The 11,928-nt window shown below is 37.4% G+C and overlaps 2 protein-coding genes across 4 annotated transcripts; both read left to right on the forward strand.

The window, feature by feature from the left end:
* The first annotated feature begins 1,601 nt into the window (after positions 1–1,601).
* LOC120014890 (phosphopantothenoylcysteine decarboxylase subunit VHS3-like) lies at positions 1,602–3,982 on the forward strand. Its single transcript, XM_038866996.1, has 2 exons — positions 1,602–2,164; positions 3,388–3,982. Exons 1-2 carry the CDS (start codon positions 1,763–1,765, stop codon positions 3,604–3,606), a joined length of 621 nt encoding a protein of 206 aa, XP_038722924.1. The 5' UTR covers positions 1,602–1,762; the 3' UTR covers positions 3,607–3,982.
* LOC120014888 (protein REDUCED WALL ACETYLATION 2) lies at positions 3,612–11,620 on the forward strand. Of its 3 annotated transcripts, XM_038866995.1 has the most exons (17): positions 3,612–3,658; positions 4,384–4,485; positions 6,660–6,748; positions 7,149–7,289; positions 7,385–7,441; positions 7,633–7,705; positions 8,367–8,525; positions 9,005–9,154; positions 9,239–9,494; positions 9,575–9,696; positions 9,837–9,923; positions 10,002–10,090; positions 10,187–10,249; positions 10,410–10,466; positions 10,798–10,894; positions 10,983–11,141; positions 11,332–11,620. In XM_038866995.1, exons 5-17 carry the CDS (start codon positions 7,395–7,397, stop codon positions 11,335–11,337), a joined length of 1,365 nt encoding a protein of 454 aa, XP_038722923.1. In that variant the 5' UTR covers positions 3,612–3,658; positions 4,384–4,485; positions 6,660–6,748; positions 7,149–7,289; positions 7,385–7,394; the 3' UTR covers positions 11,338–11,620. The 3 variants fall into 3 exon arrangements, with proteins under 3 accessions (XP_038722923.1, XP_038722922.1, XP_038722921.1); XM_038866994.1 differs by lacking the exons at positions 3,612–3,658; positions 4,384–4,485 and adding an exon at positions 5,354–5,864 and having other exon boundaries at positions 7,152–7,289; XM_038866993.1 differs by lacking the exons at positions 3,612–3,658; positions 4,384–4,485 and adding an exon at positions 5,356–5,864.
* Positions 11,621–11,928: the final 308 nt, after the last annotated feature.

Raw genomic sequence — 11,928 nt, forward strand, 5'->3', positions numbered from 1 at the left:
TGGGCCCTTCTCTACTAACAAATCTACTTTTCCTTGAGGCATATTTTTCTCCCAATTTCCCGGATCAAACAAATCTTCAATTTCATCCCCTTCGCAATTGTCATTTACATGAGTCTGATCATTCACAACAACACTCTCAGTCAAATTTTCATAAGCATTCACAGGGTTTAAATTTTCATCATCCACAATCACATTCTCAGACAAGTTTTCATCAACATTCACGGAGCTCAAATTTTCAGCATTCACAATCACATTCTCAGGCAAACTTTCACCAGCAGTCACACTCTCAGTTAAATTTGACAGCATATTTGTAGGTTTTACATACCTATTCATAGATGAAAAAAAAAACAGAAAAAAGGAAATTAGGGTTTAGAGAAACAAATAACAATTTACAATTTCTGATTAAGTGTGCCAAAAAAGGTCAAAATAATAGAAATATATGATAGGTGATTTACCTGTGGCTTCCCTTCTCTTTCAATCTCTGACTCTCTCTCAAAACTCTCAAAACCTTTTTTTTCAAAAAGATGAGTAGACCGTAGACGACAAACAGGAGAAGTGTAGAACAGGTTTTCTTAGTCTTTGGTCTTTACTAGGGTTTTTTCAATTATTTAATTCTTATTTTACAATTATGACCTTGTCATTTTGTGTTTGGGCTAATGAGCTTGTTTTCTTAATTTGCTAAAGATTATGATTTTTTTTTTCTTATAAAACTATACAATTTAATAAAAAGTGAGGCCCCTCCCATGAGAGGCCCTAGGCAACTGCCTATTTGGCCTCCCCTGGAGCCGGCCCTGTTGAGAGGGAGAGAGTTTTGGATCAAAAACCCCTTTCGATTTTTGGTTTTTGTTTGCCGCGTGTGTTCTGTGTGTCAGTCACTGGGTTTTGGTTGTCTTTTCAAAACGGAACAGGCCGCTGTAACAGGAGGCCTTTGGGCTCCGTTTTGGTGGGATTTTGTGCAAGCGGATACTTAACTTTGCCACAAGGAATGGGCTTTTATTATTTCTATGGTCCGATATCAATTGACACGGGCTTCTTCTAAAAAATTGGGCTTCGACTCCGTCTTAAAAGTTAAAACCTTGCTCGCAAGACCATTCGGCACATACAAGACTGTGGAGACGAGTTTATTCTATTGGCTTAGGATTGGGCCTCTTGTGTTATTTCGGCCCATTTATCCTGCAAATTTGTTAGCGTAAGATGTTAACATAAGGGGAAAAAACGATGTACAAAAAGACAAAAGAAAAAACAAAACATTAGAACAATTGAACGTAGTCGAAACAATATAAGTTTCGATACTTAAAACTAATATAAATTTGAATTCTCATTTGCATAACATTAAGCATACCTAATCCAACTCATGTCTCATGTAGATGTACCAAAAAATAGCATCGGTCCATCAAATATTCGAGACTGCAGAGAAGCTTAACGAAGAGTGAAGCCCAAGCCTACATACCTCAACCTCCCACTCCCACAAGCACGTGTGACGTGACAAGCAGCGTACTAACAAAGAAAGTGGATTAGTGGAGCGCCACTATATTATGTCATAGTCTTTCACCAGGATCGTTCGATTCCTTACCACGTCATCAATCCGCGTAATTCTCATTTCAACGGCTGAGATCTCTGGTGCAGTGCTTTCTCGTAGAACGAACGAACAATCTCCTCTCTCTTTCTTCCTTGTTTTTTCAATTTTATTTTTGTTTTCCCAAAAAAATCCTGAAAAATTCGTAATTTTCTGGAAAAAGAAATTCTGTGGCATCTTCTAACCATGGCATTCATGGAAGAAGAGAGAGCAAATTTTGAGAACGAGGTCAAAATTAAGGATTTGAATGGAGAAGGCGGCATTGAAGACGAGAGTCCAGTGAAGAACTCTGTAGAATATGAGGAGGATGAGGAGGAAGAAGAAGACGGTGATGATGATGACAACGACGAAGACGAAGAAGAAGATGGAGACGACGAAGACGAAGACGGAGATGGAGAAGAAGAGGAAGAGGAGGGGGAAGATGCGCAGGTCTTGCAGTCTGCAGGTGGGCCATCAATTCAGTCAGTCGACGATGAGGATGAGGATGATGATGGAGAAGGCGGTGATGGTGATGATGACGACAACGACGACGACGACGACGACGACGACGGGGAGAGCGACGAAGACGATGAGGATGGCGATGAAGAGGTACCGCACAATTACATCCGTATAAGGCCCTTAATTATTCTTGTACTTTTTCGATGCTTTTCCATGAAATGTTTTCGATCCGCCTAACAGTGGATCCGTAGTATTGTTCTTTAATTTCACTGCTTGTTTGATGCGTGGATTCGAATTTTCGGTATTTTGTTGTATTTATGTTATTCTTTGCTTTCATTTATACATGGTTAGCTTTGCATATAAGGAATTTTTAGTACTTTCCTTTCAGATCTGTTTTGAAGACGTTTTAATGTAGACTAAAACTGATGATCCGTGGCTTTTGTTTTCCATGTCTGTGTGCGTTGTATTTTCAATATGCTTCGACTGTTATGTTGATCTAAGGTAGAAAGTCTCTGTTCTATTGCTATCCAGTCTTCTTGTCCTGTCAAAGTTTCTGCAACTGCAAGTCAAACAGCTTACTTTTAAACCATCCAAACACCTCCTCATGAACATACCCTTATTTGACTGAGCTTTCTGAATATCCTGCTAAATTTGTCTTGATCTTGTATATCTGTTTAGAAGAGATTTTCAGCCAAGTTGAGTGAGATCTAATTATTTGTTGTCCCCGGATACTGTGAGATATTGTGAGATGCTTTTTGAGTTTATTTCACTTGATTGGTTCTCTTTCATTTGTGCAACCAACAAATTATCTAAAGGTCTACAATAAGAACAAAAAAAATACTAGATGTGTTTGATGAAGCACAGTGAACCGATGATTGTGCTTGTTTAAGATGCAGTCTTGTATGGTATTGGTGAGCATGCAATTTAGAAATTTGGCAAAAGCATGAGTGCAGTGATTCATAGCAGGGCTCTTCCATTGATGGGTAATGGTTTCTAATGAAACAGTTTCTTGTATGCATTTTAATAAATCCTTTATTTGGTAGGTGAGAAATTGTTGCGACTGAACACAATTTCCACTACATGGAAGCTGAATTAACATGGGGCGTACTTGAAGTGAAATTAATGTCCAAAAGTAAAGCAGTTGAGAAGAGAACTATTAATATATACTGGCTCTCAATTAAGACTGTTTTAACAGAAGATTTTATTTATTGCTCTCTTTCATAGTAGTTTTCACTTTTCAGTAGTTTGCTGTCACTACCAATGTATATTTATCTGGTTATAGTTGTGCACTTTTACTGGTTTTTAATTTATGTATTTCCTGTTACTTATTTAAGCTGTCAACTACTGTCAATACATCTATCTACATTCTGCAGGAGGATATACCTACAGAATACCTTGTGAGGCCGGTTGCTCGAGCTGAAGATGAGAAAGATGCCAGTGATTTCAAACCAGAAGAAAATGGTGAGGATGAAGATGACGATGATGAGGGTTTTGGCAAGGTCGAAGCTCCACCAAAGAGGAAGAGGTTGGGCAAAGATGATTCTGATGATGATGATGGTGGAGAGGATGATGAGAGACCATCCAAGCGATAGGGCTTTGTCCCTTGTTGGTTGAGGAATGGGCCGTCTGGCCATTGACATATAGGTCAATATCTCTCTTGCCCATCTCTTATTAGAAAGTAGAGTAGATGCTCCGTGTGTTATGATGATACTGAACTATTTACTTTAGTGTCTAGTAGTATAGTATGTCTTGTATGTTATTTGCATAGTTATGGTGGGCTTTGAGGAGACTATTTGAAGCAAGTGGTTTAGAATCTGTATAAGTTATGATCTTAGACAAAGTGTAGACTGTTTTTAAGTGCTTTGATACTGTTTGATTGAAAATCTGCCAGATGTTATATCTTTGATGTTATGTCGATCGCTTGTTGTTTATGAGAGTGGTTGGTTTATAAATTCCTCTTGGCACTTCTGCAATGTGTACTAAAATTATTTTTGTTTCTGGTTCCTAATATTGGTTTGGACTCGGGAGGTATTCTGATGCTGTATTTGGTATTGGAATTTACTGTAGTTCTTGCAGCTGGCCCTATATGAATGCAATGGGCTTGTACTTTGGTACATCTGGATTGCTATCCATTACTATACTGATTTTTTGCCGTCTCGGTTGGCCTATACTTTGCTTGGAAATTGGTTTTACAGTAACGGTGTTGTCGCTTGAACCTGAACCTTTCAACAATTGGTGAAAGCTCTTTTGATGGGGGTGCTGTACTCGATTTATAGCCTTTTGGAAATTAGTAGTTCATTTTCATTGTAATGTTTCTTCTTTGTCCCCTCGTGACCCAAATTTATTTTTGGTTGACACTTTCTGCGTAGATGGAAGTTCTCTGGAATCACCGAAGAAGTGAGAGCCAGTGAGGACAAAGAGACGAAGAAGAAGAACAAATGTAATATAAATCGTCATCTCGCGATTTCCAGGTAATAAAAAAATTATATATTCTGTACTGAAAAATGAAAATAGTCAATTTTGTCACAATGTGCCAACCGACTGTCTGTGATGAGGGTATAGTGGGTAAATTTTCGTCCATTGCTAAAGTAAACAATCATTATATGGGCTTAGGTAAGTTAAGTGAGGCCCAGGAAAGTAAAGCTAAGCCAAGGCCGAAAATCTTGGCCCAATTTGATGCCTGGCAGGCTGGCACCCTAGTGTCGGCCGTAGGGAGGGAAAATGCATGGTGTCGCGCTTTCCAAAAGCTGCCGACAACTCATTAATTTGGAGATAATGATAATTGCCATAATAGTCATAGGCGTGTGACTCATCGCTGTATTCCAATAACGACTTGATCTATGCCTGCAAACTTAATGCAAAGCAGGCGATTTTGGAGTTTAGAGAGCAAAAAAGAAAATTGGAAAAAAAGATCAACAATGCCAGTGAGTTCGAATTATCATGTCATAAAATAAAAATACTTGTAATAAAAAGGCTGGTTCAACCTACTTATTAAGACTTTGGATTATTCATGTGATCTAGCTTGTTACAAATAGTCAATTATTTTTTCGGACCTCTTAATATATATATTTTTTTCATGAAATTTCGAAATCCCTGTCTTTTACCATCTACATTGACAGTTTATTGTATTACTTAAAACTTCTTTTTCCACGAAAATTTATAGGATTAGGTTTGAAGGATGTAATGTGTTACTCAACAGGTATTTATATTGGTATTTTGTGTATTTATTTTTTGTCAGAATATTTGTATTCTTTTGTATATATGTAAAATAAAGTGTTGATATGTTAAAAAAACTGTTTAAAGTTTTGGAAAAAGAGGGAATGGACGCCCTTTTATTCTAATCACAGATTCACAAATCGCTGTTCGCTGCGTCAAGATTCGAGAGTGTCACTCTCATCTGCGTAGCCCTCTTATGATTGAGATCGAACGGTCGTCATAAAAGCAGGCCCAAGTGCCCAACACGAGACGAGACCCCAAAGACGGCACTTCCGACAGCCGGCTTAAGGCAACGATTTCTCAGCTAACTGCTCTCGTCTTTCAAGTTTCAACTTAAAACAAAAGTTAAAACTTAGAAAGCCTGTCCTCTCACTCTACAGCTACCTTCAACTCTTCTCTCTTCCTCCCTCCCAGCCACTCGCTTTTTTAAAATTACCTACCCCTCGTCTGTATATTTACCTCCAGATCACGCGCGAATCTAGGCTCCTTGTCTTCTTCGTTGTTGTGTAGATCGGATCTGGTATTCGAACGAGTCGGGTTTTCACAATTCAAAAGTGAAATGCACTTTTCTTGCTACTTTTGTTGATTCGGGTTAGCATCAATGGTGATTTTCGGTCCCGTTACTCCTGGCCAGGTTCGCGCTTTTCGATATTATTATAGTGATGCGAGTGTAGTATTAGAATGGTCGTGAACTTACAATGACAAGTTTTCTTAGAGTTTTTTGTTGGCTATTAGATGGATGCGTATGTTCCTAGTGGCCTAAGTGAATTGTAGTTCTTGTTTTGGTAATCTCACTTTTTTTTTTTTAATGTTTCTTGATCTTTCTTTGCTTTTGGATCTTCTGATGATTACAATTGTAGCAGCAGCAACTTGAAACTACCTACGAGCACGAGATTGAGATTCTTTCTTATAATTGTCTTATTTTCTAGTGCTAAAACCTTATCGTTCCTCCTATCCGATAATTTGCTCTTTCATTGTTGTTTCTGTTTTTAATTTGTTTTTTCTTCTGGATCTTACACTGATTGCTACTGCCAGCAGTACTATGTTAACAGTAGCGGAGTTATGACATTCTTGTATTGCTTAATATATAGCTGTGGATTTTCCTTTTGTTAAAGCTGAATTGTGGTTTTTCTCTGAGAATTTCATTTTTTTTTATGGATCTCACTTTTGTGGCATTGTTTCGAGCTTTTATTCTTGATATTACAAATAGTGTCTGTACAACATTGGAATTTGTCTTAGAGTTGAACGTGCTTTGAGAATCTTGTATTGTGGAATGCATGATTTTGGCATTCTTGTGTGGGACTAAGGTAGTATATATGGATGATTTGCATCAGTTTTTCTTTTCTCTGTTACACAAATGCCATTTAGCGTATAGCTCTAATTCTGTATATCTATTTTTATTGCTTATTTGGGTGTTAATGTTTTACAGGTGTCTTTTTTTCTTGGAATCATCCCGATTATTACAGCATGGATATATTCTGAGTTTTTGGAGTACAATAAGAATTCATCATCCAAAGTGTGAGTATTTTATTCTGGGTTACAAACTTCCATGATGTTGAAATTCATTTTCTCAACATTAATTATGAAGTTAATGTTGAGAAAATGAATTTCAACATCATCCAAAGTGTGAGTATTTTACTAAATCGTCTTTGGGTGACATTATCCTTTTCTTTGGCGAGGACTCCTTTGTGTATCATGTAATCCGTAACATCATGCTAAAATTCAGTTATTGGTGGGATTGGTGCCTTTCATATATACTTGGTCATTGGAAGTTGAGGATTAGTAGGTTATGATTTACGAATATAAGATGGGCCGCGAAGACTTTTTATAATAGCATGGATTGTGTCTACCTCATGACAATTCTAGTTAAGAATATCTGCTTTATTCAATTCCTGATTCAACTTTCTCCCTCTGCTAGTAGGCAATCTGATATTGGTTTGGTTGAATTGGGAAATGAGGCTTTAAAAGAGGATGACAGGGCTGTATTACTAGAGGGGGGAGGTCTTCAGTCTGCCTCTCCCAGAGGTCGAAGTTCAACTGCCTCAGCTCCCATTTTCAGGTATAGTAACAGCATCAGTTCACTTCAACATGCTATTAGGTCATGATTGTTACATAGAACAAGGTTAATTGCTTGCTTTTACTATATTTTTCTAGGTTTCTTCTGATGGATGAGTCCTTTTTGATTGAAAACCGCTCGACTCTAAGAGCTATGTAAGTGAATTATTTTGTTGGTCTAATTCTTTGAGAAGTTTCTGTTAGGTTGCACCCCCTTGGTGCTTGAATAGAATTCTTTTCCAATCAAAAAAAAAAATTCTTTGAGAAAAAGTTTAGTTATCAAATGTTCTCTACGAAATTAGGCAAGTTGTAATTCTCTCTCTTTCTCTCTCTCTCTCTTTTTGCAGATCTGAATTTGGTGCTCTCATGGCATATTTTTACTTATGCGATCGGACGGATTTCTTTAGCTCATCAACTAAGGTGCCATTCATAATTATGTTTTCATACTTTGTATTATACATTTCTTATCATGGGTAGTTTGTTGGTATTTACTTATACGGCTAAACAACACCTTGACCACTAGATAAATGAAATTTAATTGAATTTCAGCTCGAGCCTTGGTGCAACTTTGGTGTCACTTGTTAAAACTATGGAAATTTTCTTTGTGGTATGGGATTGGGTTGTGTGTATCTGTGTCCCCCCAAACCTCACCTTGGTAATGGGAAGCTTGTACGTTGGTGTTGACCTTTGACCTTAGTAATTTTTTTGAAATGTTCTTTTGATAGTTTAGATACTTTTTTTTTTGAATGGTTAAACAACTTTGTTGATAGGGCACCAAGGTGGAATCATCCAGGCTACAATGTGTATCAGTGTATGTGGACAAGTAAATGACAGAAGAAAGAGAGAATGTTTTTGACATAGAGAAAATTGAACTGCATATGTTATTATTAAATTTGGGAAAATGGACAATCTAAGTAGTGTTCACCACCAAGGAGAATCTTCAATTTAAACGTAAAAAATGAGTTATGGATTTAGTATTTGCTGGTTGGAGTTTGTTATCTTTTTTTATTAATAGCCTTTTGAATCCAACCTCTTAACTTGTCTAGTTGGCCTCTCTCTTGACTGTCCTCTTTCTATGCAGAGTTACAATCGAGATCTTTTCTTATTTCTCTACTTCCTTCTCATAATAGTGTCAGCAATAACATCTTTCAAGATCCATCATGATAAATCACCATTCTCAGGCAAATCCATACTTTATTTGAATAGGCATCAAACTGAGGAGTGGAGAGGCTGGATGCAGGTTAATTTCTTTTCCTGATGTATAATTCCTGTTTTATTCTTGTTACATAAACTTTTGTCCGCTGTGCATAAACATGCACTGAATGGGGCTTCTATTGTTTCACTTCAGTCTTCAGCTTGTTTTATTTGTTTCAACAAGTGACTTGTAATGTCAAAGTTTATGTTTACTGGAATTAGGTTTTAGATAATTGCAAGTTCTATTTTTTAGTGGATAAAGGCTATTGGTGGGTGCATATGAGTATTGACCACTGGGCAAAATTATACCCTGGAGTGGGCTTCTTTTTTTTTGGTGAGAAAGGCCTTGAAAAGGCAGCACTGAAGCAGGCTTCTATTATTTCAGTTCTGCTAGTTTTCTTTGTTTCATCGAGTGACTTCTATAGTTAAAGTTTATGTTCACTGGACGTCTAGGGTTTTTGATTATTATATAACTTATTGATAAAACCATTGCTTTCACCCTACTTATATTTTTGCTACTTACAGGTGTTATTTTTGATGTACCACTATTTTGCTGCCAAAGAAATCTATAATGCAATTAGAGTTTTTATTGCGGCATATGTTTGGATGACTGGATTCGGGAACTTCTCATATTATTATATTCGCAAAGATTTTAGTTTTGTGAGATTTGCACAGGTATGTTATTCATAAAAGTCAAAATGTTTATTACGTAAGATTTCTTGGTAATTGCTTTCTGGGGTAACCATATTTCTTGAACAGATGATGTGGCGGCTTAATTTCTTGGTTTTCTTTTGCTGCGTCATCCTCAACAACAGCTACATGCTGTATTACATTTGTCCTATGCACACACTTTTTACCCTCATGATTTACGGGTTTCTTGCGATTCTGAACAAGTATAATGAGATTGGATTGGTCATAGCTGCAAAAATCATTGCCTGCTTCTTGGTAGTCATCCTATTATGGGAAACACCTGGAGTGTTCGAAATCGTTTGGAGCCCGTTTAGTTTCCTTCTTGGTTAGTAATTTGATTAAGTTTTTGTATTTCCATGCTATAATATTGCGCTAACCTGACACAAATTGCTTGTAATATTGTAGGCTACACTGATCCGGATCCTTCAAAACCGAAATTCTCCCGCTTGCATGAGTGGCATTTCCGCTCGGGCCTTGATCGTTACATATGGATCATTGGAATGGTCTATGCATACTATCATCCAACCGTATGATTTAGTACCTTTCTTTTTCTCTCCAAAGTTAAATTTTTTAGGTGACATAGTAGTACACTGGCAATAATTGTGTTGTTCGTTCTTCAATTCATTGTTTTTATCTTGAGGTCAATAATTTTCATTTGTAATTATAGGTTGAAAGATGGATGGAGAAAGTTGAGGAGATGGATTTGAAGAGCAGGATTTCATTGAAAACAGCTGTGGTCTTGATATCCCTTGCGGTATTATAAATTTACTAATAACATCCCTTTCCTCACTACTTCCATCTTCAATGCTAACAGATTCTATAAATTACCTAGATGGGATATCTTTGGTTTGAGTACATATACAAGCTGGACCGGGTTACCTACAATAAATATCATCCGTATACCTCATGGATTCCAATAACGTATGCAATCCATTTCCTCAATCGTCTTTAGCATTTTGAACTTTTAAGAAACTTTCTTTATTGTACTAACAACTCCCTTTTGTTCCTCTGGCACAGTGTATACATATGTTTGCGGAATGTCACCCAATATTTCCGTAGCTATTCTTTGACCCTCTTTGCGTAAGTGTATTCCAAGTTGACAAATATCTTGATTTGTTTTTCATCGCGTAAATTCATGTCGCATAGCCGACACAGCAAATAGATTCTGGTCATAATGTTCTGTGAATTCATGTTATATCTAAGAATCAATTTGATGTGACATCACTTGTTCTGTTACTAGATGGCTTGGAAAGATTACACTCGAGACATACATATCACAGATCCATATCTGGTTAAGGTATGTTGAAGCTAATTTGTGCATTACTCTTATGTTGCGTCGAGAAGGGCCTGATGTCCTGAATTCTCCCTAGTCCCTGAGGGTTTATGTTTATCGTTTGATTGGTGTTAATTTAAGAAACTAAAAACTGAATTTTTTTTTTGAATACATAACTCGTTTTAAACACAACTTCAGCAATTTGGGGAACATAACTCTTAGGGTACTCTGTACTCCTGATCCATTTCATATACTTGAAATTTGTCCAAACGTACTTTAATCTCCATGGACGCTAACCTGAGTTTCTTGCATTGGAAAAAAAGGGACACTACCTTAGTTTCTCTTGAATGTGCAGATCTGCTGTTCCAGATGGTCAACCTAAATTATTGCTTTCTCTCTTCCCAAACTACCCATTGTTGAACTTTTTGCTCACTACTTCAATATACATCGCGGTGAGTGAAAGTTTCTGAGGTTTATAAGCATTGCCATTTTGACAATATCTGGATGCAACTCATTTGCTGAGTTTTTCCTTTCACGCAGATCTCTTACAGGCTATTCGATTTGACTAATACTTTGAAGATTGCATTTGTACCCAATAAGGACAAAGACCATATAATATACAACATGATTACAGGAGCGGCCATTGCAACTGCTTTATATGTTCTGTCCTTTGCATTCTTAAAAGTGCCTCAGATGCTGGTAAGATGCTTTCCTTCATTTGATTTTGTTTAAAGGAAATGCTTCGTTTTTGTTATTAAGAGTTGAAGTTAGGACCACACTGTAACCAAACAAATGTCATGTTCCTTACCAAATTCGGCTTAATCCTTTAGTTTGCGTGGGTTTTTTAAATTTGCAAGTACCAATTTGCTTATACTCCTCAAGTGAACAGGGGTGATGGTGAAAACATGATCTCGAAGAGCACAGAAAGCTTTTCTACCCGGAATGAAAGAGGAATATGGTGCTTGAGAGCAGTTGCAATGGCTGGCTGCTTGGGCTCTGATAATGGTAATGGAAGAGCGACTATGTATGGATTTTGAGTATGGATGCTTAATGTTTAGGATTAGGTCGGCAAAGGCCGAATGGTATGCTTTAACCTCATATTACGCTCATAAATGTACCAAAACGTTCGGGCTTACTTAATTTTGGAATCGGCCGATTGGGCCAATATTTGTTACTCAGAACTCTGGTAGGGCTATTGAGCCCAATTAAGTGATCCTACACATGGGCTTAGGCCCAAGTTAAATGGACCCTGTAACCAAAAGATGACTTACCGTAAATGGGCCAATCGGGTCCTAGATAGTTGGGCCGAAGCGGCCCATTAAGTAAAAGTCCTAAATGGGCAAAATTTATTGGGCCTATGATAGGCCCTTTAAGTCCAAAGATGAATGGGCTATTGGGGCCCTAAATATTCTTGGGCGTCGGCAGTCCCATGCGAATAATGAGTCGTTCTTGATGGGTCGTTGGGCCGAAATAGTTGGGCTAGTAG

Source organism: Tripterygium wilfordii, chromosome 14 (assembly GCF_013401445.1).
Source record: "Tripterygium wilfordii isolate XIE 37 chromosome 14, ASM1340144v1, whole genome shotgun sequence".
Lineage (NCBI taxonomy): Eukaryota > Viridiplantae > Streptophyta > Magnoliopsida > Celastrales > Celastraceae > Tripterygium > Tripterygium wilfordii.